The sequence below is a fragment of the Camellia sinensis genome, chromosome 4, assembly GCF_055761805.1.
Source record: "Camellia sinensis isolate YWXY chromosome 4, ASM5576180v1, whole genome shotgun sequence".
Taxonomy (NCBI): domain Eukaryota; kingdom Viridiplantae; phylum Streptophyta; class Magnoliopsida; order Ericales; family Theaceae; genus Camellia; species Camellia sinensis.
The window spans coordinates 123,885,965-123,911,067 of record NC_138964.1 but is presented as its reverse complement, the minus strand read 5'-3'; the positions used below and the strand labels follow the sequence as shown (position 1 = coordinate 123,911,067).

General features: G+C 33.0%; 3 protein-coding genes and 1 long non-coding RNA gene across 5 annotated transcripts; 2 read left to right on the top strand and 2 right to left on the bottom strand.

Moving 5' to 3' along the window:
• Positions 1 to 695: 695 nt before the first annotated feature.
• LOC114295632 (protein NUCLEAR FUSION DEFECTIVE 4) lies at positions 696 to 4,743 on the top strand. 2 transcript variants are annotated; one of them, XM_028239907.2, is made up of 4 exons: positions 703 to 1,251; positions 2,618 to 2,996; positions 3,087 to 3,519; positions 3,934 to 4,743. In XM_028239907.2, the coding sequence occupies exons 1-4, from the start codon at positions 928 to 930 to the stop codon at positions 4,391 to 4,393; spliced, it is 1,596 nt and encodes a 531-aa protein (XP_028095708.2). In that variant the 5' UTR covers positions 703 to 927; the 3' UTR covers positions 4,394 to 4,743. The 2 variants fall into 2 exon arrangements, with proteins under 2 accessions (XP_028095707.2, XP_028095708.2); XM_028239906.2 differs by having other exon boundaries at positions 696 to 1,251; positions 2,618 to 3,519.
• Positions 4,744 to 5,241: 498 nt separating this feature from the next.
• On the bottom strand, positions 5,242 to 6,432 carry LOC114295633 (uncharacterized). Its single transcript, XM_028239908.2, has one exon. It carries the CDS (start codon positions 6,198 to 6,200, stop codon positions 5,613 to 5,615), a length of 588 nt encoding a protein of 195 aa, XP_028095709.2. The 5' UTR covers positions 6,201 to 6,432; the 3' UTR covers positions 5,242 to 5,612.
• A 10,900-nt stretch (positions 6,433 to 17,332) lies between these two features.
• On the top strand, positions 17,333 to 18,070 carry LOC145823419 (uncharacterized). Its single transcript, XR_014365709.1, has 3 exons — positions 17,333 to 17,460; positions 17,544 to 17,645; positions 17,742 to 18,070. It is a non-coding gene; the product is annotated as an uncharacterized LOC145823419 (long non-coding RNA).
• Positions 18,071 to 19,611: 1,541 nt separating this feature from the next.
• On the bottom strand, positions 19,612 to 21,956 carry LOC114272923 (uncharacterized). Its single transcript, XM_082923601.1, has 5 exons — positions 20,891 to 21,956; positions 20,695 to 20,804; positions 20,511 to 20,607; positions 20,256 to 20,269; positions 19,612 to 20,214 (listed from the first exon to the last, which is right to left on the bottom strand). Exons 1-5 carry the CDS (start codon positions 21,954 to 21,956, stop codon positions 19,612 to 19,614), a joined length of 1,890 nt encoding a protein of 629 aa, XP_082779727.1.
• Between the last annotated feature and the right edge of the window lie 3,147 nt (positions 21,957 to 25,103).

Genomic DNA, 25,103 nt, shown 5'->3' with positions numbered 1-25,103 from the left:
AAGGCCAGATTAACACAATCATTCTGTTTCTTCATACTGTGGAACCCCCTTCAGGCCCAGATTAATGTCATTATTCCAATAAATTGGGAATAAAACAAACATTGAATAGATTAACTAGTTCAAAAATTGGGAAAAAATTGAACTAGTTCATATACATAGTTTATGTTCATATACATAGTTCATGTTCAAAAATTGGGAATAAATTCGGAATAACACCAAATCAACAGATTAAAACAAACAAAAATTGGGGAAAAATTGAATAGAAATAACACCAAATCTGTTTCAACAACAAATCCATCAAACTCAACAAAAATCAAAAGCATCTATTGGCCCCAAAATCATATAAAAAAAAGTAAAAAAACACGAAGGGACGAAGGGAGAAAAATAAGAATGAAGACAATCGGACCTCGTCGTCGTTGCCTGCCGCTTTCCCTCGCCTCACCGCTGTCTCTCCTCTCCTCGCTGTAGTCGCCTCTATTCTCTATTCGTCTCACTAGGGTTCAAAGGCTGAAGCAAAAGGTCAAAAACGAAAGAAAAAAAAGGCTGAAGCAACATATAAGAAATGAGAGGGCAAAAAAAAAAAAATGTAAAAAACGACGGCGTTTTTTACCACGGCAGGGACCACCGCGAGAAAACGATGGCAGGAGATCCGGACTCCTGACAAACAACGTCTATATAAACATGGTGTTATAAACATGGGACAAGTGTAGTGTCCCAACTACCTTTCGTCGTTTGAATGAATCACTTCCCTCATTTCTCTCAGTGCCCAATCAAACCCACACACCAATCTCTCTCTAAATCTCCTATTTCTTCATTTTTTGGATAAAATTCAAACCCATTATCTACCACTATCTTCTCTCTCTCTCTCTCTCTCTCCGACTAAAGCACCAGTAGTTGAAAAACTCGTGCCCACAACAGCACCCCAAAATGGTAGTCATCAAAGCCGGAAGTAGACCGCCGTGGGTGGGTCTCAGCGCCGCCGTGTGGGTCGAAATCGCCGCCGGAAGTGGGTATACCTTCGCTTTATACTCCACTACTCTCAAAACTGTTCTGGGTTTCAATCAACAACAGCTTACAATTCTTGGAGTGGCCAATGATATTGGAGAGAATGTGGGTATTCTTCCTGGGATCGCCTGCAACAAATTCCCACCTTGGGCCGTTCTTTGTGTTGGTGTTTCTGCTTGTTTTTTGGGGTATGGTGTTATTTGGCTTGCTGTTAGCGAGACTGTTCAGTCCATACCTTATTGGGTGGTAATGACTCTCTTAATTCTTCTTTTTTTCCATGACTTGTTCAGCTTTTACCCATTTTGATTTGATTGCCTTGAAATATTGGTTTTGTTGATTGATTGGGTATATTGAGTTAATTTTGTGTCTTTCTTGTACTTTTGGCAGTACCCTATTTGTTTTGAACTACTTGATGGCGATCTCATTTCCTGTAATTTTGGGAACACTGACTTGTGGGATCATAGTTTAAGAGTGATTATTGAACTGGGTTTGTTTGGAAATGGGGGTTTCATTGCTTGAAAAAGTCTAGTAGCATAGAAATCAGTCACACACAACCAGACACAACCCTCTCATATGAGGTGGGTCCCATCTTTTCGTGGATCATACAGCCACGGGAGAGGGTGGTTTATGATTCTATGATTAATTTCTATACAAGTAGAAGAGCTGTCGTTTATTGCTTGATTCTGTCTTTAAATGGGAGATTTTACTGATTCTCTACCAAATTTGATGTCTTTTGGAGTTAAATGTTACTTGCCGATCGGTGACATCACATGTCTTTTCCGTGTTTGTCTATGGGTCTTATTTCAAGCATGAAGTTAAATGGTTTTCAAGTTTGGTGATTTTTAATTTTCTTTAATTGCTTTTCTGTTTATCTGACTTCTTTGGAATCATTGGACCATATGTGGAATTTGCTGAACCTTACATTATCACTTACACTCTGGAAAAATTGCTGTATCCAATTGGGATTGTCCCATGTTTTTTTTCCTCCTTAATCTAAATGCTAAAGAGATATCTATTGTTCCAAGGCTTGCATAATGAAAATTAGTAGACATTCATGTGCTTCCTCAAGACTTATGGTTGTCTTGGACATGATGACATGGTTTCGTTCAAATAAATTTAGCCATCAAGAGCCAGTGGGCCTTTTCTATGGGAACTGATTAGTGTCACAATTATGCTGATCTTCAAAACTATGCTTGTTGAAAATTTGTTAGATTAGTTTTCCGATTCTTGTCCTTTAGACTTCTCCAGCATTGATGTTCAAATTTCAAGTCAATTAGGTCTTCATGGCTGTTTTCTTTATTTCACTGTAATCACTATGATAATGAAACAAATGACTCAAATCCTAATATCCTTTTAAAGTGTTGGTTTTCTGGAAACTCTTAAAAGAAATGTACGTGTTTTCACTGGAAAAGGATTTTATTAGCATCCCTAATTAAACTCCTCCGCCTGTTTGTTCTGCAAATTATTACTAATTTGTTTTGTTTCACACTTGCATGACTTACTCCCTTGAGTTTGCTTTTTGATTTAGAGTCTTGGACTTGTTAACTGTTTCCCTTCTGAATTCTGATATTGAAATATAAACTTTTAATCCAAGTACTTGATGCTGTGGTAGTTATGGATTGCACTTTGTATTGCCACCAATTGCAATGCTTGGTTTGGCACAGCCGTGCTTGTAACCAACATGAGAAATTTCCCTCTCAGTAGGGGCACAGTTGCTGGCATTCTCAAAGGATATGTTGGTCTCAGTGCTGCTGTATATGCAGAGGTGTACAGTATAGTTCTCAACAACTCTGCTTCAGAACTATTGCTATTCCTTACTATTGGGCTTCCAATTATATGTTTGGCAATGATGTATTTTATTCGATCTTGTACCCCGGCTTCCGGAGAAGATTCTTCCGTTCACGTCCATTTTCTGTTCACCCAAGCTTCAAGTATCTGTCTTGCCGTCTATGTTCTCACAACCGTGATATTGAAAGCTACATTATCTCTAAGTAATGCCATCTCCTACACGTTTATTGCTATAATGATTATTTTGCTCATGTCTCCTATTGCAATTCCCATCAAAATGACATTGTTCCCAGCAAATTCCAGGACACTGGGCCCACCCGTTGGTTCTTCAGATGATTTGGTTTCAGGAGAAGGTGATGCAAACCAAATAGATCCTTTGTTGGTACCATCTTCGTCAGAAACAAATCTTGGAAATTTTCTTGAAAGTGACTATACTTCAGATGTCGATATGCTTCTAGCTATGGGAGAGGGAGCGGTGAATAAGAAAAGGAAGCCCAAAAGGGGGGAGGATTTCAAGTTTCGTGAAGCTATTATCAAGGCCGATTTCTGGCTTCTATGGCTGGTATACTTCCTTGGGGTTGGTCCTGGAGTAACCGTTCTCAATAATTTGGCACAGATTGGAACTTCGCTAGGTGTGGATGATACAACAATATTGTTATGCCTCTTCAGCTTTTGCAATTTTCTAGGACGCCTTGGGGGCGGTGCTGTCTCTGAACATTTTGTAAGGTAATTATTTTATTTTATTTTTTTTTTGGGGGGGGGGGGGGGGGGGGGTAGTGGTGGTAATGTTTTGGCTTGCTTAATAATTTGTAGACCATATCAAAATGTCATGAATTCTTGGATTTTCCAACTAATTGATATCTTATACTTGACTTTTGGAGGATATCACTTGATTGTACCTGTACGAAATTCAGTGTTACTCCAAATGATAATGTAATTACTCCCTTTTCTTTTAGTTAACCTAACAAGTACAAATTTTTTGCTGCTTTTGTCCCTGTAGTTGGCTTCCTGATTTTCTCAGAATGTTTTGTCAATTAGTGACAATGTCCTTAATGTTTGCATATTTCTGTATGCCAAACATGATGCTTATGTTTTTTGGTAATTTCACACTACTGATCTGATACAATTATGTTATTGCAGGTCAAAAACGATTCCCCGGACGGTTTGGACGGCACTCACACAAATAATTATGATCATAACGTTTCTTCTTTACGCGTCAGCTCTCAACGGTACCCTTTATGCTGCAACTGCGTTGCTTGGTATCTGCTACGGTGTTCAGTTCGCTATAATGATTCCAACTGCTTCTGAGCTTTTTGGTTTGAAACATTTCGGTATAATATACAACTTCATGCTGCTTGGCAATCCCATTGGTGCGCTTCTCTTCTCGGGTCTGCTTGCTGGTTATGTATACGATGCTGAGGTGGCAAAGCAACAAGGGTCCACTTGCTTCGGTCCCAATTGCTATAGGCTCACATTTTTGGTACTAGCCGGCGTATGCGGGCTCGGCACGATCTTGACTGTTATTTTGACAATCAGAATAAGGTCGGTCTACCAAATGCTTTATGCTGGGGGTTCTTTTCGCCTGCCTTCAAGCCACTGAAACTCGGAGATTTTGGTACTTGTAGTATCTTAAAATCAAGGATACTAGTTTTACAGAGGCACGTAATAAATTTTCACTTTGTGCTCTGCACACAGAGCAACAGAAGCGGCTTGTGTGCGGTATGTTTCATTTTTTTGCCTTAAAATACTTGAGCTTTGCTTTTAAAGCTTCTATTTCTCTATTGTTTGTTTGTAACTGTTTTGATTCATACAAATCTGGCAGAGATTCATAGGGAAACCATAGGGGAATAGAATTATCCCACTTTGTTTCGCATACTATGTTAAATAAATCTTCCAATTTATTACTTGTAACAGGATCTTTCATATCTATATACTGCGAGTTTATTCTTAGTTCATGTTTTATGCAATTATGACCTGTTGATGGTTACTTCAATGGATTTGAATTCATAGTGTCCTGTTATCAAAAGAATTTGAATGAAAATAACAAAAGCTACAAAGAATTGTTGGTCCTCTTGGCCATTCTAGCACACTTCGATTTTTCTGTGCACGTAGTGTTACTGATGACATGTTATGAGTTGGTGCTTTCTTTCTACCAAAAGATGAAGACATGTGAACATGCAAACAGACCCTAACGGTGCTAAAGTGGGATTTTACCAACCCAACTCTAAAGAAAAAGATAAAAGAGTCTTCAAGCACACAAAATCCAAAACTTTGGTGCAAGCAACCATAAAAACACCATCTCTCACCATTGAAATTAAGAAAGCAGATTAAAAAAGAAAATGATAAACAATCCTCAGTAGGCTTCAAAGTTCAAATCCTGAAACATGGTATCACTAGAAATGTTAGGAGCACATAAACAAACACCAAAACCAATGATAGATATGTGAGTGTCTGCAATTGGTTCTGTCGTTTATTTGTGTCCCTTCACTTGTTTGGGTTCATCCCTTACAGTCTCCAATTATCAAAAGACGTTGAATGAAGATAACAAGAGCTAAAAAGAACCATATAGACCTTAGTACTAGTCCTTTTGGCAATTCTAGCTCAATGATTTTCTTCACAAGATTGTATCAATTGGTGCTTTTAACAAAAGATAAAGACAATATGAACATAGAAATGAAACAAACCCTAATGGTAAAGTGGGATTTTACACTATGACCCACCGTTCAAGAAAAAGATAATAATACAGGTTCTTTTAAAACACACACAGCCAAAACTCTCTGGTGGAAGAACCATAAAAACACTATCTCTCAGAGCAATCCTCAAGTAGGCTTCAAATCCTGAAACATAGCATCCCACCTGATCTCTTCAACACCGGTTGACCAATACGGATCATCATCATCTTCATCATCCATCTTTTCATCATTACGAAGATCATTAACCATTGGGCTTGAAAAACTGTTCAACCTTGGACCAGACATGACCATAGGGCTACCATTTGTGAGCAAGAGCATAGGCCCCTGCTTAGACACCACCAACCTCTTGTTTCTCTTCAACATAGCTCCTTTCCACCTCAAACTGTGGCTACGCCTTGGCACGAGGACTAGCGCTGAGTCTTGATCGCGATGAACCCAAGTCCTAACATACTTGGAAAGATACCGCTTTGTTCGCTTGATCGCAAGGATCAGTCTCGACATGGAATGTGGGCTGCCGGTTCCCTTTTCTTTCCTCACTAGTTTGAGGATCTCTAGCCGGTGTTTGGCTACGGAGATACCCATACTCTGGAGGAACTCATGGTTGAAGTAAGCTATGTCGTCTTCTTCGAGCTCGTTGTGAGAAAAAGAGAGGCCATATTCATAAACAAGGGAAGGTTCAAGGCCAGTTTTTGATAGCCAAGAGAACCAGTCCATGGTTGGAACTGGATACGTGTGCGATGTGGGTGTGTTTGGTTGTGTTAGTTATGAGATATGGGTATATACATATATAAAGTATGAGCTAGAGAGGCATTGAAAAGAGAGGTGGTGAAGTTGGTAAGGGTAAACTTGACTTTTTCTTTGGTTTTGCTTTGATTAAATGGTTGGTTGTGACTTGAGAATGACAAAAGGAAAAAGAATGGGGTCTTGGGTCTTTTGAGGCCATGTTCCCTCCAAATACAATGATTCTTTGGACACAATTAATCAAAGAATTGACTAGAGAAAATAAGAGACTAGAGCCATATGAACAATAAAAAGTGAAAAGAGCTTCTCTCCAGTCCACCGTCGTAACTTCAACGTGCAGTTTGGCCTTGTGAATTCATTATAAGCTCCATTTTTACGATTTAAACTATTTATTTTATAGTTCTATATGTGTAGATCATTCGTGAAAAAAAGTAATAAATTTATTTGACAATTATAAACATAACATTTCGATACATTTTTATGCAAAAAATGAATGAGCATTGAATTTAAAAATATCCTTTTTTTTGGGTAAAAAATGTAATAATTGTGAATACGATTATCAAATTATTTTATATTTTTTTATGCATATCTATGCTAAGGGATCTATGAAATAAAACGATTTGAACCACGTCAGTGAGGCTCATGGGGCTGGACTGCATGTTTAGTCTATAATAGTGGAATAGAGAGAAGCGGGCTTCTGAAATTAATACATAATGATGCAACAAATAAAAGATCTATCAAAGTGATTTATATTCGAAATAATATCATTATCGTATCATTTTTGTCTAAAATTTTGTATAAAATTTTTCTAAGAATATCATTTTTCAAAAAATAATTATGTTTTTACACTTTAAATGATGTGATCCGTCATTGAAAAGAAATCTCCACACATTGTTCTAGCTTTATTTTCTATGATCGATTTTGTGATTTATTGCTTTAAAAAAAAATGTCGTATGATATCAAAACTATTGAAGAGTAGTGAGAAGTAAGGAAAGTAGATTGGCATCAATCACGGCTAGGAAAAAGGTAGTGTGTGGGTCAGCCCCCACTACATGTGTTTTGATGAGGGTTTGAAGGAAAAATGAATCAACTCAAAGCAAAGCAATCAAATTTCAAACTAATTAACCATTTCGTGTGCATATGATTAGGGGTTTGATTTGTTCTAATTCTAAAGCAAGCAAAGCCACCCCCTTCAGACCACTATGTTACCAATCATTTCGGCATTTATTCTGTGAAAAAAGACAAAAAAGAATTTTGATTGTTAAAAATTTTAGAGGGGTGATCTCCTGTTTTCAAAAATCTCTTTACTGTAGTATTAGTTGTTAATTATTTTTATATTATATAGATTCATCCCTATAGGCTTTTTAACAATTTTGAAGTGTTTGGCTTCTAAATTTTAAAAATATTTAAGCATATGCCTCTATATCTATGAAACATGAGATTAAATTATATAATAACAAATTTTTGTTTTTATTTTTATAACTAGTGTTAATTATACATCCTAGTCTGTGGAGACGATGGAAAAAAAAAAAAAACCCAAAAAAATAATCAGTAAATTACTTAATAACATTAATTTCTTTGGTCTAGCCATGCCCGTACCATTATTATCGCAACTACCAATACCATCATTTTAAGCATTGCAACCAAATATTAAAAGGAAAATGTCTCGTTTTGGCCATTTGAGCCACTTTTGAGCCACAAAATTTGAGCTACGTAGCATTGTCGATATTAAAAATATTAGTTTACAAAATATATTTTATATTAAAATATTTTTCATCAAAACAATAGAAATATTAATCTCATTTGATATTAATGTAAGGAATATCCTTCTTTGGCAGGTCAATAATCCCTTGTGTCATTATCATTTGGTTATTTAAATTAAAAAAGATTGATTATGCTATCCAACCTAACTCTTTGTTTTGGAATCCTTGTAAATTACTTTTCCCATTTTATTTCGAAATAGAAAATTGTGACAAGAAGTGTTGAAAAATTTTACACGTAAATGGGAATTGATTCCATTGAATGAAAGGGTGCAATTTTTTATAGTGTCTCTTCATATGAAAATGTCTGAACTCAGGAGTCATGACTCTTTTAAAGATTATGAAAACTTCTATAAATATCATCCCCGTGGCATTCATTTGTTAAAAATGTGTTAGGATTCATACATATATCATAGTCAAATATAATAAAGAGAGTGCATAGCACAAATCGGGTCACGATACACACAGAAAGTTGTACAATTTTTGTGTGAGAATATAAATTTTTGTGTGGGGGTATAAATTTTTGTGTGGGGATGATCGTTATATCCTTCTATTAATTGCAAGCACCAGAGACGAAGGCGAATTTCTATCTTAAAGACACAATATTCAAACACTGATCTAGATCACAATCTGTATTAAGTTTACAAAATTTTAGTAAGAAATTTCTTGTATTTTATTTTTATTATTTATTTGAACTAAATTGATTTTCCAAAAATATTTTTCGACATTAAGGTCTCATTAACCTCTTTTTTTGTTTTTTATTTTTTGTTTTCCTCTTTTAAATTCATTTTCATGACAAAGCTTTTGAATATGACAATTAGACAATGAAAAGCTTGGCTCAAATTTTTAAGGAAAATCTACTACTATAGGCCTCCTTTGAAAGTGTGTACCATATATGCTCTTAATTATTTTATTTTCTTCTTTAGGTATGGGTAATTTTTTTTTTAATTATTACAATATTTTAGTTATAATTTGTGAGATCTTTAGTTATGTCTCATGTGGTGTTTGGTTGTAATTTTTTTAAAATTTATGACTCAAAAAATATAAAATTATACTATTTTTTTTAATTATAAAGTATATATAATACGCACCATTTAAAGAGTGTGTATCATAACCTTTTCTAATTTTTAATTACAAAAATAAATAACCTCTGAAAATATAGAAGCCATATATTTGACTCGCAATCCACTTTCTCTAGGGAATAGAAAAAATGGGTGGGCTTAGAAAATAGAAAAATGTATATAAAGTTTTGTTTGAATTGCCTTTTATTTGTATTAGGTTATGTCCACCTTCACCAAATAATTTCCCAATGATAATAACATCAACTAATTAACATATGCAACCTAAGATGATCTCATCTTGAGCTGAACGATTAAACACTATTCAATCCCTGCATGTAAGCCAGACTAGACTCCCAGTCTTTCAATTAAGAGTGTACAAGAGAGGTCAATTGAATTATTAAATTTCTAAACTCAAAATTGATTTTAAAATTTTCTAACCTAAACGAATCAATCATTGTCAATTTCAAATTCTTACACTCAAAATTGAATCTCTTAGATTAGTTTGGATTGGAACCATGATTATGAATCGTTCATTGAAAACATATAATCTAAAAAAATTCAATCTTGCATCATCAAAAACAATTTAAAAGTTAAATTAACAATAATTTATTAAAATAAACAAGTTTTGAGTATTCTAACATAATACCAAAAACATATTGTATTACATGTTAATACAAGCTAACAACCACCAACAATCATTCATATTTTGTTCTACCAAGTAAAATCAAAACGATGAAAATTCAATAGCAAACATAATAATTTATGGGAGCTTTTTCCATAAATCCATCTTTAATTACTTATATTTTAATTAGTCCAAAATTTATTTTAATATTCGACTTAGGGTTGGTTTGGGATGTTATAAAAAAGTGCACTTTTTGACTTATTAGCTTATATAGGTTGGGTTTGGGTTGGGTTTGATGTGATGTGTTAGAGAGGTGATGTGATTTAAATAAGATGATGTGACTTAAATAGGATAGTGACTTTTTGACTTTTTGTATTATTTAGGTTATGCCAAACTTGGCCTTAGTCCTATCCTAGGTAAAAAGACGATATTACCCTTATGTTCATATCAGATCATAGGCGCTTTTTTTCTTTCAACTTTACAATTTTGTTTTTCTCCAAATTAGAACCCTAATGTTGAACTCCTTCTTGTTCGACCAAAACCTTACGATCGGTGAGTTCTGTTCATTCCGGCACCAAAAATCACGAAATACTGTTCATTCCGGCAACATTGATTGCCAAGAACAATCCATTCTGGCAACTGAGATCGCCGATAACTGTTCATTCCGGCAACTGCGATCCTCACTCCAATCGATATCTACAATGGTGAACAAAAGTAAGTTGTTTTCTTCAATTTTATACTATTTTCTGATATTAAATCCACTAGTTCATATTCTTTTATTAAAATCTGAATATTCACATTTCAATGTTTAATGTTTAATGTTTATTGATTCGACATTTAGCCTTTGACAATTACAAATTATAATTTTCTTCTTTATGAATGCTTTGTTTTTCATGTCACATTTATGAATGATCTGTTTTTCAGCTTTAGTGTTTAGGGACTCAACATTTAGGAATGTTTATGAATGCTCTGTTTCTCATTGTGAATATTTGAAATTCTGTTTTCCAACGTTAACATTTTGTGTTTCAAGTATGAATGTTGACATTGTAAATGATTGGAGTCTATTTCCATTGCTAGAACAATTTTGTTGAGTCATATTGTTGAGATTACAATAGACTCAAAACACCATTGTTAGTATTTGGAATTTGTTTTAACATTTCATTGATTATGTTGAGTGAATTGTCACATTGCTAATATTTGTGTTTGAAATATGAATCTTCTCATTGTGAATATTTGGAGTTTGTTATCCATGTTACATTGATTATGTTGAGTCACATTGTCAAGGTTTTCATTTGACATTCATGATTGAAGTATAAGTCTTCCCATTGTGAATGTTTGGAGTCTAATTTTCATGTTACATTGAAAATGTTCAATTATATAGTTGATATTCTAATATTCACATTTTTCATTCACAATAATGTGCTAATTGTTTTTGAGTAGGAATTTTCTCATTGTTAGTATTTTGAGTCTAATTTTCACGCCACATTGATTATGTTGAGTGAATGGTCACATTGTCAAGATTTCATTATTAACATTCGTGTTTGAAGCATGAATCTTCTCATTGTGAATGTTTAGAGTTTGTCATGCATGTTACATTGATTATGTTGAGTCACATTATCGATATTCCATCGTTGACATTTTGTGTTTAAAGTATGAATGTTCACATTGTGAATGTTTGGAGTCTAATTTTCATATTACATTGAAAATGTTCAATCACATAGTTGATATTCCAATATTCACATTTTTATTCAAAATAATGTGCTAATTGTTTTTCAGTACAAATTTTCTCATTGTTAGTATTTTGAGTCTATTTTTCACGCCACATTGCTTATGTTGAGTGAATGGTCACATTGTTAAGATTCCATTATTGACATTCGTGTTTGAAATATGAATCTTCTCATTGTGAATGTTTAGAGTTTGTTATACATGGTACATTAATTATGTTGAGTCACATTGGCAAGGTTTTCATTTGACATTCATGATTGAAGTATAAGTCTTCCCATTGTGAATGTTTGGAGTCTAATTTTCATGTTACATTGAAAATGTTCAATTATATAGTTGATATTCCAATATTCACATTTTCCATTCACAATAATGTGCTAATTGTTTTTTAGTATGAATTTTCTCATTATTAGTATTTTGAGTCTAATTTTCACGCCACATTGATTATGTTGAGTGAATGGTCACATTGTCAAGATTCCATTATTGACATTCGTATTTGAAGCATGAATCTTCTCATTGTGAATGTTTAGAGTTTGTTATACATGTTACATTGATTATGTTGAGTCACATTATCGATATTCCATCGTTGACATTTTGTGTTTCAAGTATGAATGTTCACATTGTGAATGTTTGGAGTATAATTTTCATATTACATTGAAAATGTTCAATCACATAGTTGATATTCCAATATTCACATTTTTATTCAAAATAATGTGCTAATTGTTTTTTAATACAAATTTTCTCATTGTTAGTATTTTGAGTTTATTTTTCACGCCACATTGCTTATGTTGAGTGAATGGTCACATTGTTAAGATTCCATTATTGACATTCGTGTTTGAAGCATGAATCTTCTCATTGTGAATGTTAGAGTTTGTTATGCATGGTACATTGATTATGTTGAGTCACATTGTCAAGGTTTTCATTTGACATTCATGATTGAAGTATAAGTCTTCCCATTGTGAATGTTTGGAGTCTAATTTTCATGTTACATTGAAAATGTTCAATTATATAGTTGATATTCTAATATTCACATTTTTCATTCACAATAATGTGCTAATTGTTTTTGAGTAGGAATTTTCTCATTGTTAGTATTTTGAGTCTAATTTTCACGCCACATTAATTATGTTGAGTGAATGGTCACATTGTCAAGATTTCATTATTAACATTCGTGTTTGAAGCATGAATCTTCTCATTGTGAATGTTTAGAGTTTGTCATGCATGTTACATTGATTATGTTGAGTCACATTATCGATATTCCATCGTTGACATTTTGTGTTTCAAGTATGAATGTTCACATTGTGAATGTTTGGAGTATAATTTTCATATTACATTGAAAATGTTCAATCACATAGTTGATATTCCAATATTCACATTTTTATTCAAAATAATGTGCTAATTGTTTTTCAATACAAATTTTCTCATTGTTAGTATTTTGAGTCTATTTTTCACGCCACATTGCTTATGTTGAGTGAATGGTCACATTGTTAAGATTCCATTATTGACATTCGTGTTTGAAATATGAATCTTCTCATTGTGAATGTTTAGAGTTTGTTATACATGGTACATTAATTATGTTGAGTCACATTGGCAAGGTTTTCATTTGACATTCATGATTGAAGTATAAGTCTTCCCATTGTGAATGTTTGGAGTCTAATTTTCATGTTACATTGAAAATGTTCAATTATATAGTTGATATTCCAATATTCACATTTTTCATTCACAATAATGTGCTAATTGTTTTTGAGTATGAATTTTCTCATTATTAGTATTTTGAGTCTAATTTTCACGCCACATTGATTATGTTGAGTGAATGGTCACATTGTCAAGATTCCATTATTGACATTCGTATTTGAAGCATGAATCTTCTCATTGTGAATGTTTAGAGTTTGTTATACATGTTACATTGATTATGTTGAGTCACATTATCGATATTCCATCGTTGACATTTTGTGTTTCAAGTATGAATGTTCACATTGTGAATGTTTGGAGTATAATTTTCATATTACATTGAAAATGTTCAATCACATAGTTGATATTCCAATATTCACATTTTTATTCAAAATGATGTGCTAATTGTTTTTTAATACAAATTTTATCATTGTTAGTATTTTGAGTTTATTTTTCACGCCACATTGCTTATGTTGAGTGAATGGTCACATTGTTAAGTTTCCATTATTGACATTCGTGTTTGAAGCATGAATCTTCTCATTGTGAATGTTAGAGTTTGTTATGCATGGTACATTGATTATGTTGAGTCACATTGTCAAGGTTTTCATTTGACATTCATGATTGAAGTATAAGTCTTCCCATTGTGAATGTTTGGAGTCTAATTTTCATGTTACATTGAAAATGTTCAATTATATAGTTGATATTCTAATGTTCACATTTTTCATTCACAATAATGTGCTAATTGTTTTTGAGTAGGAATTTTCTCATTGTTAGTATTTTGAGTCTAATTTTCACGCCACATTGATTATGTTGAGTGAATGGTCACATTGTCAAGATTTCATTATTAACATTCGTGTTTGAAGCATGAATCTTCTCATTGTGAATGTTTAGAGTCTGTCATGCATGTTACATTGATTATGTTGAGTCACATTATCGATATTCCATCGTTGACATTTTGTGTTTCAAGTATGAATGTTCACATTGTGAATGTTTGGAGTCTAATTTTCACGTTACATTAAAAATGTTCAATTATATAGTTGATATTCCAATATTCACATTTTTCATTCACAATAATGTCCTAATTGTTTTTGAGTAAGAATTTTCTCATTGTTAGTATTTTGAGTCTAATTTTCACGTCACATTGATTATGTTGAATGAATGATCACATTGTCAAGATTCCACTATTGACATTCGTGTTTGAAGCATGAATCTTCTCATTGTGAATGTTTGGAGTTTATTATGCATATTACATTGATTATGTCGAGTCACATTATCGATATTCCATGGTTGACATTTTGTGTTTCAAGTATGAATGTTCACATTTTTAGATGCTGTCATATTCTCTAATTCTTTACATATTATCTATGAGTGATGCTATGAAATTTGGTCCTCATCAATATTCATTTTAATAGCACTGTTAATTACTCATTCCTCTTAATGTCTTGTCTCTATTTTTGTTTAACATTTTGTTAACAGATGTTATATCAACACCAAAGACAAAAATAAAAAAAGAAGAAACCCATGAGGAAGAGACAACTCCAGCTGCAGTGAAACCCAATGTCGATATGAACAAAGTGAACTACCGTTCAAACATGACTGACTTGGTAAAGTTAATGTCAACAACGAAGTTCACTGATGGGCAGCTGAAATGTTTGAAGAGAGCTTCATTTTGGATGATGTTTGATGCACTGATAAATACAAAAATTGAACTATCATCATGCATGAAATATGACGATGTGATAGCAAAGATCATAGAGACATACAACCCTGCATCAAATTGTTTCAAAATTGGCCCCAAATCTGTCAAATTGTCTGCACATGACATCAAATTAATTTTTGGAATAGACTGCGGATCTGTGCCAATGGAAACTGCATATGGTTCGAAGCCAACATTTGGACTTATCGGCAAGAAGTGCAAGGACACACAGAGGCTTACATCGAAAAATATCTGATCTTTGATCGATGATGCATTGGTTGGGAGAAAGAAATCAGATAATGAGGAGGTTGCTAGGTTGATAAGTTTGTATGCTTGTTTAAAGCTCTTTTATTCCATAACTGGCAAGACAATTGGATGGGCATACTATCAACACATGGAGCATTTGGACAAGATGAGGGAATATGATTGGGCAGAAACCATCAAGTCCATATTAATGAATTCCATTGAACTTTATCATCAACGTCCAGAACGAGTGACTGGCTATGTTATGACTTTAATAGTATGTAATACTACATTCACTCACATAACTATTAATGTGTACGTCTGAAACGATACATTCACATTAGTTTATAATCATAATTTTTTTTTGACATGCATATTAACTGATTATGTTGAGTCACATTGTCAAGATTTTGTTTTGACATTCATGTTTGAAGTATAAGTCTTCGCATTGTGAATGTTTGAAGTTTAATTTTCATCTTACATTGAAAATGTTCAATCATAAACTTTATATTTCAATATTCACATCACATTGATTATGTTGGGTGAATGGTCAGATTGTCAAGATTCTATTGTTGACATTTGTGTTTGAAGTATGAATCTTCTCATTGTGAATATTTAGAGTTTTTTTTATCCATGTTATATTGATTATGTTGAATCTCATTATTGATATTCCATTGTTGACATTTGTGTTTCAAGTGTGAATCTTCACATTGTAAATGATTGGAGTCTAGTTTCATTGTCACATTGATTATGTTGAGCCATATTGTTGATATTTCAATAGACTCAAAACACCATTGCTAGTATTTGAAATTTGTTTTGACATTTCATTGATTACATTGACTGAATTGTCATATTGCTAATATTTGTGTTTGAAGTATGAATCTTCAAATTGTGAATGTTTGGAGTTTGTTTTCCATATTACATTGATTATCTTGAGTCACATTGTCAAGGTTTTGTTTTGACATTCATAGTTGAAGTATAAGTCTTCCCATTGTGAATGTTTGTAGTCTAATTTTTATCTTACATTGAAAATGTTCAATCATATAGTTGACAATTTGTTACATTTTATGTAGTATTGGCTGTGTGAGCGTACCAAAATAGTGGAACAAATTTTGCAAAATGCAGCACCTCGATTTCTCAAATGGAATCTAACAAAACTTCACAAGAATGTGAAGAATTTGTCTTTCTCGTCAATCAATGATGCTGAGGTTAGATACCAACATTATCCAATATGAATAATATTATTTATTGTACTAAAATTAACAGTAATCTGTAGTACCAGGTTTATATAGAGAAACTCATACTGACAGATTGTGAGAGCACACTATTGGCGCAGACAATAATTTGGGATGAGGAGAATCAAAAAGATGCACCTAAGAGTATTATTTATCATGAAGTCAAAATTGAGGAAGAAATAGACATGAGCATGTAAGAGGATGACATTGATAAGGCATTTGATACAGAGTTTGGCAATGAAGCAGAATTTCAGAGCAATGAACATGATGAAGCCAATATTAAGGAAGGTGTAGAGACTCTTGCATATCTACATGCACATGGGGTGCATCAAGTCATTGTGTCAAAGGTTGCTCAGGACAACATTATAGAGAAAATGGTCGCTGACCATCAAAAAACATTAGACCTCATCGAGAAACTACAAATTGAGAACCAGAATCTGCAGGCAGCAAATGACATGAAAGACAAAATCATCTTGGAGCTGGAAACATTAATATGTAACCAAAAGGAGAATCCAACAGTTAAAAATGAGTTGTCCACTGTCAAACATACAATTGATAATAAGAATGTAGAGATAGAAAGGCAAAGCAACTCCATAATTGACCTCCAAATTGAGAAGACTATACTCCAAGTTGAGAAAACTATGCTAGAAGATAAAATTGATGATGATGCAGTACATCCTGTCACACAACAAATAAACCAGGAGACTTTGGATGTGGAACTGAAGCAAAATTTGAAGAAGAAGACCCAAAAAACTCCTACATCTTTGGTGAAGCGCATCAAAATCAAAAAAAAGGAAAGAATTAAAGTTGCCTGATTTTGAATATCAAGACAAAAAGGGAGACAAACAGAAAAGGAAGTTGGAAAATTTGGAACAAAATGACATTGAGAAGCAATGTGAAATTGTAGATCCAGATTTTGAAGGCTATTTGCACAAGCTTCGAGACTTTAAGCGTTCTAAGCACAATAAGCTTAGGCTGTCCAACAAAAATGAGGTTTGGAAGATCATATCTGAACATGACAAGCAAAAGATAAGGAATATGCATAAAAATGGAGGTTACGGGTAAGCATATTTCAAACAACTTCTATGTCTTTAAATACCATCCTTGTCTTATTATATCTAAACTCTAAATGTAGGTTAACTGTTTGGCGAGGAACCACCAAGGAGACTTATGTTTTCTATGACGATCTTGAGTTAATAATTCAAGACAAGTCCATAACAAACAATGTATGGTGCTTTGTACATTGTGCATTAAAGGTTATATATATTAACATTCACATCATAATCACATTAACATTGAATATATACAGGTCATAGATGCATATGCAGAAATTTTAAGAAGAAAGTAGGAATCAATGATGACAGATTCACAACAATTTGACAAATCATTCTTTTTCAACAGCTTGTGTTTGGTATAATTTGTTATTTTTTTTTATCCTGAATTAAAAACAAGTTTGATCCTTTATTTATAAAACTCATTACTCACAAAGTGCTGTCAATGTTTACAGAGCATGATTAAAGATGAAAAAACAGAACTACAAACCAAATTCATTGATCCTCACATCAAGCAAGCAAATCAGTACCGATATCTGCACTTTCCACTCCACTTTAAGTATCATTGGACCATAGTAGTGAGCGACGTGGATGATGGAGTGTGGAAGCACTACAATTCAATGAGGCCCATAGATGGTTTTGAAGACATACACCTTGCTCAAGCAAACATAGTGATAATTTCAATATTTCATTCAATAATATGAAAAGATTTACATGTTGAGTTACATATCAACGTAGTTAAAATATTATCTATTCTACACATCTAGTCATATTCGCAATCGCAGAAAACATATATTGAATCACATATTCAGAAATTGCTCTCCAGATCGGATATGGCAGATACATTAACACCCTCAGATTATGTCAAGTCATTGCAATCAGTTGATGCATGCCCTCAACAAGACCCAAATTCGTGAGTATTTACAATTAATATTCTCATTGACATAGTAGCTATAACCAATGTGAATATAACAAAATATTGATTCTTTCTTCTTTCTTTCTTTTTTTTTTTTTCTCCTGCAGTCTTAATTGCGGAGTTGCACTTTGCTACATAATGAGGCAACATGCCCTTCATGAACCAATTGAACCTATGCTGGACAAGGAAGCTTGGCTTGATATGAGAGCTCTGTTAGTTGAAGCATTCCTGAATGATTTTGAAAGAACAAATCATCCAAGTTTTGTTGTTGACACCAACGAGGATGCATCTCAGAACTAAACTTCATATTTTCACACCCTACCATTTTCTTTTGATGTATTGATGAAACAATGTTAACATCAGCTTTTGTCCAATTACAATATGTTTTGTATAAAATATACCACTCACTAACATGTGAACTTGGGTATTGTTAGTTAGTAAACAATCATTCCACAAAGATGTTGATATGAATAACTATATACATTTTGTCTACCAAGAAATGTACTTTTAATATCAATGTTCTTTCTTGATCTTATTCATGGTGTATGAGTATTATTAGTCATTATATGTGTTTGGTAAGCACAATACAATGTGAAAGTTTACATAAGTATATCATATGCTTACCCTGCCAACATATATTGGGGATATATGTAACTTTTCTACATTTTATTTTGCAAAAAATCAAAACAAACTATTTCAAAAAAAAAAAAAAAATGTAAAGAAACTACAAAATTACAAATTTCATAGAACAAATCAACTTTTTATTGACAAAATGTATCAAAATATGAAAATTCACATTAAGAAGCTTGCACTAACAAGTATACTCATACATGAACTATTAAATTGTTTACTAATGCAAATGTATGTAACATTCACAACACTATGTTATTTATCTAAAACAAATTCTGCACTATAAATACTCACAACTCAACATAATATTCACAACGATATCCAACACATGAACCAATACTCACAACTCAACATAATATTCACGTGAACTCTATTATTTGATCTTTAACAATTTTAATTGTGGCTGCCCATCTTTTTCCATCTACCACACCTCAAATCTGTTCAAAAACATATATCATATTCCATCCATGAACACATATTGTGTATATATGTAACAAGATAATATTTTGTTTTGATAAAACTGATAAACAAACTATTTCATAAATATACAAAATGAAAAAAAGAAAAACTACAAAATGACAAATTGCATATAATTAATGAATCCCTTCTTATTCAAAAATTGTATCGAAATACAAAACAAGTACACCAATGTATCAACTAATAAAATGCGTATCCAATGCAAATGTATGTAACATTCACAATGATATCTTATTTATCTAAAAAAAAAAAACTGTAAATGTTCAAAACTGAATGTGAAATTCACAATGTCTACCAACACATCAACCAATATAACTCTGTATTGGTTCTTTACACGACTTCCGATTGTGCCTGCCCATCTTTCCACATCTGCCACACCTGATTTGACTTACTTTTTCCCCTTGAGATGGTATTCTACTCTTTCTCAGCCTACCAGCTGGCCGTTTTACAATTGGAGGTAATATGATGAAATCCCTAGAGCAAAAATCTGGTTTCTCCATAGATGGTATTGGGAAAATAGTCGCTGTATATGCCTCCCTATAATTCTCTACATGAAAATATTTTTCAACACAATCATTAAGATTATATGCACTCCTTTGGATAGCCGCAATAGCATGTTCACAAGGAAATCCATTTACTTGCCACTGGTAGCAAGAACAAACACAACGTCCAACATCAACCGTAACTGATAGAAATGAATGCACCTCGAACACATCATCATTAGCTTTACTCACATTCCATGACCTATTAGAATTGAATGAATCTTGGAGGTTAGTCTCAAAGGTAGGGCAAATAATTTCATTCCACTTGTTTGCAATATCCTTTCGCTCTGACATTTGACACATTATTTGATTCCGGATAGTATCAACCAATTTTGTTATTGGAAGATTTCGTGCTTCTTTAATCTAATTGTTAAATGATTCAGCAACATTGGATGTCATCTCACCATATCATTGTCCCCTAACACATAACAACAAAAATTGTCACAATTTAATACCATATATGACATTTCATATTGTTAGAACAACACAAAAATATAAACAATGTACATATAACCATCATTATATTCCATGAAACACACAATTGTACACACTTTACCTAAAGTAAACATTTGCCTAATGTTTTGGTTCTAACCCTGACAAGAAGTTATATGCTCGTTGATTCCCTTCACTCTTCAACTCTTATAGTAATGCATGAAAACCTGTCACAGTAGGTTCATATGCACAATCACCCAACTTCCGTATTAAGTGTTCCTTGAAACCATTCTCCATACCCTTTAACTTGTCCCTAAAATTATTCTGTAGGTGTTGTTAACACCATCCATGATATGCTGATGGGAATGCCTTTGGCATTGCTTCCAAAAGCCCTAGATTATGATTGGATACAAATGTCATGCGTATATCATCAGCAATTACTTTTGACAGTTCATATAGAAACCATGACCAATTCGATTCACTCTCCGAATCAACAATTGCAAAGGCTACTGGAAACAATCCTAAAAACAAAACCAATGTTAATAGTCACAACTCACACACAAAAAGTAAACAAATGTAAAACTTCACATCAAAAAGCAAAACAAACCTTGGTTACCGTCTTTAGCTGTCGCTGCAAGCAACTGCCCTTTGTATCTCTCTTTTAGAAATGTTCCATCAAGAAAAAACAAAGGGCGACAATATTTGAAGCCATTTATGCACGCAGAAAATGCTACAAAAAACCTTTTAAACTGACTAGTCTTCAAATCATAGTCAATATTGATATGACTTCCAGGATTATAATGCTGAACAACATCACCATACCATCTCAGTTGGTCAAACAATGTTAAGTAATCACCATGCATAGCCTCTCTCGCTTTCTCAACACCTAACCATGCTACATGGTAGCTGATATCAAGTCCATAGTCTGCCTTGAAAGTATATGCCACATCAGTGGGGTGCGTTAGTGGTATGTCCCTAATACGCTCAGATACAACATTTGACACCAAATCAAAGCTGAGCCTTGGATTTTTTGAAGTACGAACATCAGCACCACAACTATGTATCTTAGTCCATCTCTTAAGGTAGAAAAATTGGTTTGCTCTTCGGACTCTACCATGCACAGACCACAAACATCCCCTATCATCTCTATGTGAGCATACAACAGTAATTCGTTGTGAATCGTTCTTCAAATATTTGAATTTAAACCCACATTGCACTGCATATTTGCATAAAACAGTACGAAACTCAAATGCTCCTCCTGTGAAACATTGACCAATATGCGTAACATCATTTTCCCAAACTGAAGACAGCAAAACCTTCTCACTGTGTGCACAATATCTACGAAGCAAATTTGTTTGATCCTCATCTTCAATGCATGGATTTGCTAAACTACTATGTCTATTAGTGCCCAATTTTTGCTCAACAACAACATCAATTCCTTCAACTCCAATTGATTTACCAAGTAATAACATGTTTTGCAATTCCTCATTGTTATCCAAATGACAATTTGTATACTCCGACAGTCGGTAAAACATAGTGATTGAATCAGCAGACAAATCACACCATTTGTTGCACACACATTTCACTAACTCGTCAAAGGAAAATGATTGTACCACATTTATCACAAACATGTTTGACCCATAGCAGCACAACAACAACATGAAAAAATCCATTTATCTCGTATCACACTGCAAAATCATCAATAGTACATAAAATAATTTGAATATTCAATCACATTCATATGTGTGAAGATTTGCTAACACAATGAAATGTATCAGGATTTTTAAATAGTTCAAATATTCACATCATAAAAAAAAAAGCTCTACCTCCTCAACAAACAATCATAAGCCCTACATTTATCATCATACACACCACATACAACAAATTTTAAGCTCACAGTATACACACATACATACAATTTTAATTATAAAATTCATATACTGATAGCGTGAACTTCCAGTTCACTAAATGCTTAACAACAGTTTGTTCAAACACTGATGCAACAAAACTTCATCATTCAAAATTTCACATGAACCCAATGATTTCATCACAACAACGAATCAATCACTAATCGCATGACATAAACATCACCGTAATCAATTGATGATAAACAACGAAGAACAACGAAGAATAAAATTGATGATAAACGAAGAAGAATGACAGAACAGAACAATGAAGAACAATGAAGAACAAAATTGATGACGAACAACAATGAAGAACAGAACAAATCATAACACCAATCTCAAACAAAAACTAACCTTATCCAGAATATCGACTGAAAACCAGACAAAATTGCAAATCGAAAATCACAAAGACAAACCAGAAATTGCGAATCACGCAAAACCTAGAGCTTCAATAATCGCAAAATCGCGCCCAATATATAGCTTCAGAAACTACCAAATCGAAAATCGAAAATGGCAAAGAGAAATCAGAAATTGCAAAGAATCCGGAATCTAAACACAGATCGCTTACTTCCCAAAAATCATATTCAAACAAGCAGCTATATATATAAGGGTAAAATGGTCAAAAAAATATATAATAAAACTGAAAATAGGACCTCCGGGTCTAAAAGTGTAAACTTTAGGGTTTAATAAAATAAAAATAAAAAACATGGATTGATTGGTATAAAAAAATCTAAAATAGGATTTTCTAGTAATTTTCCCTAATTTTATGGAGTTATTTACACGAAAATTTCCTAAACCATTCAGAAATATAATTTTGACCCTCTAAATTATAAAAATATACAAATTGGACCCCCTAACGAAAATGAAACACGCAAATAATTTAGGAGTCTATCTTGTACACTTTCAAATTTTAAGGGGCAAAACGATACTTCTCAATAATTTAAGAATCCATTTGTACACTTTTATAGTTTAGGAGGTCAAAGTGATACTTTTCAATAGTTTCAAGAGTCTTCATGTAAATAATCCTAATTATATATATATATATATATATATATATATATATATTCGAGTGTCGGGTTAGTGTGGGTTAAGTATGGTCTAAACCAAGAAATGAACCAATCTTATCAGGTTCTTGATTTTCATTCCCATAAAGAAAGAAATTATATTTAAAAAATTGAACTGACCTAATCCGGACATGGGAACTGTGCCAACACACATGTTGTGAGGTCTGGTGGGAATGTGTTTCAAATTTATTTTAATGATCTGAACTACTCATATTGTAGAGTTTATCGCACATGGCATCCATACAAAAAATTAAGTTAATCTGACATGTGTAACGTCGTGATCACTTGTTTTAAAAAAAATTATCAAAAATTGCTTGTGGTCTTGTTGGGGCTACAAATATCCAATTGATCTGAATTTTTTATGGATGATCTACTCTATGAACTCTACAATATGAATAATTCGAATTATTAACATGGGCTTGTTGGAAAAATATGGTTTTATAAGTTTATTTTGGGCTAACTTTGAGTCCAAGTTTGAATAGGGTCCACACGTCTTTTGAGGTGGATATAAAGAGGTGACGTATTCGTTATCACATGGCAAGTCAGACAGTGAAGACGGTTTGTCAAAATCATTTATGAGTGAATGGAAAATTGACGTCGTTTTCAGGTTCGTGGAATGGACAATTAAAGAAGTAAAATGTGTGTTTCCTTGAAATGGTTAATCCATATTGGAAACTTAAGATAACTTATGCGTGTATATAAGTTCTAGGTGGAAACACTTGGGTTGAGCCCCAATGGGCACCCCAAGTTTGTAGAAGAGAGAAGTTATGGATAAAGTGAACCTTGGTTCAAGCCGCCGCCACCGTCCGGCAGAGCCGAGCCGTGCCGGGCGCGGGTGTGGGTTGGGTCAGTTCTAATATTAATTTTTTGGACAAAAATTTATTTGAATTTTTTCAAAAATTCTTGCGGGAAATTAATTCGAAATTTGCACCAAATTTGAAATCAAAATTTCTGTCCATAATTGTGCCTCTTCCAGTCCGAAATTCCCAACAGATAAACTGTCTTTTAATAGGTTTAAAACTGCCAGCAGTTATACAGATTCAAACTGCTGCAGATCTGTTCATTTAAATGTCATACCTGTTCGGTTCAAAACTGCATCTATTTGGACAGATCTACATCCTAAAAAATCTGAAATTCTCTTGATTCCCTTCCGGTTTTGCTCTTTTGCATAAATTCTCTTCATACTAGTTTTAAGGAAAAAATAAGAGAGTATAGAACACATGTTTTGTTTGCCGTACAAATTGTTTAGAATGTTACTACAATTTGTGTAGATTATTGTATCCTAGGAGATAGACACCTTTTATCCGTAAGCACCGAAACGGGGCGAATCTGTTTTAAGGACAGCGTGTCACACACTCAACTTGATTCTTTAAATATTAATTCGATTTGGTAAATAAATTCTATAAGTAATTTATTTTTATTTGTTTGATTTGTTTCAATTTATTTATTGTACACAGAAGATTGTTCTAACAATCTTAAGAGAGATTCGAATTATTCTGTTTATACAAAATTTTTTGTTTGTTTCCTTTTCTCTTTCTTCTTCTTACATAAATTATTTTCTGTGGTTTTACAAAATAATATTCTAGTTGAAAAAACAAATAGTAGTAATATACTGTTTATTTTCTTTGACAACTAGTAGTAATATACTGGTAGTCATTAACAATTCAGAATATTTATTTGTGAAATTAGTCAGAAATTAATTTTGATTTTCAGAAATAATTTCTGAGTTTTCATTAATTAAAATTCTGTTTCAGTATTTTAACTTTTGAAGTGTTACAAAAATTTAATTTTCTGTGTGGAATTAATTTGTTTAAATAAAATTTTATTTTATTTTCAAATTAATTGAAAATAA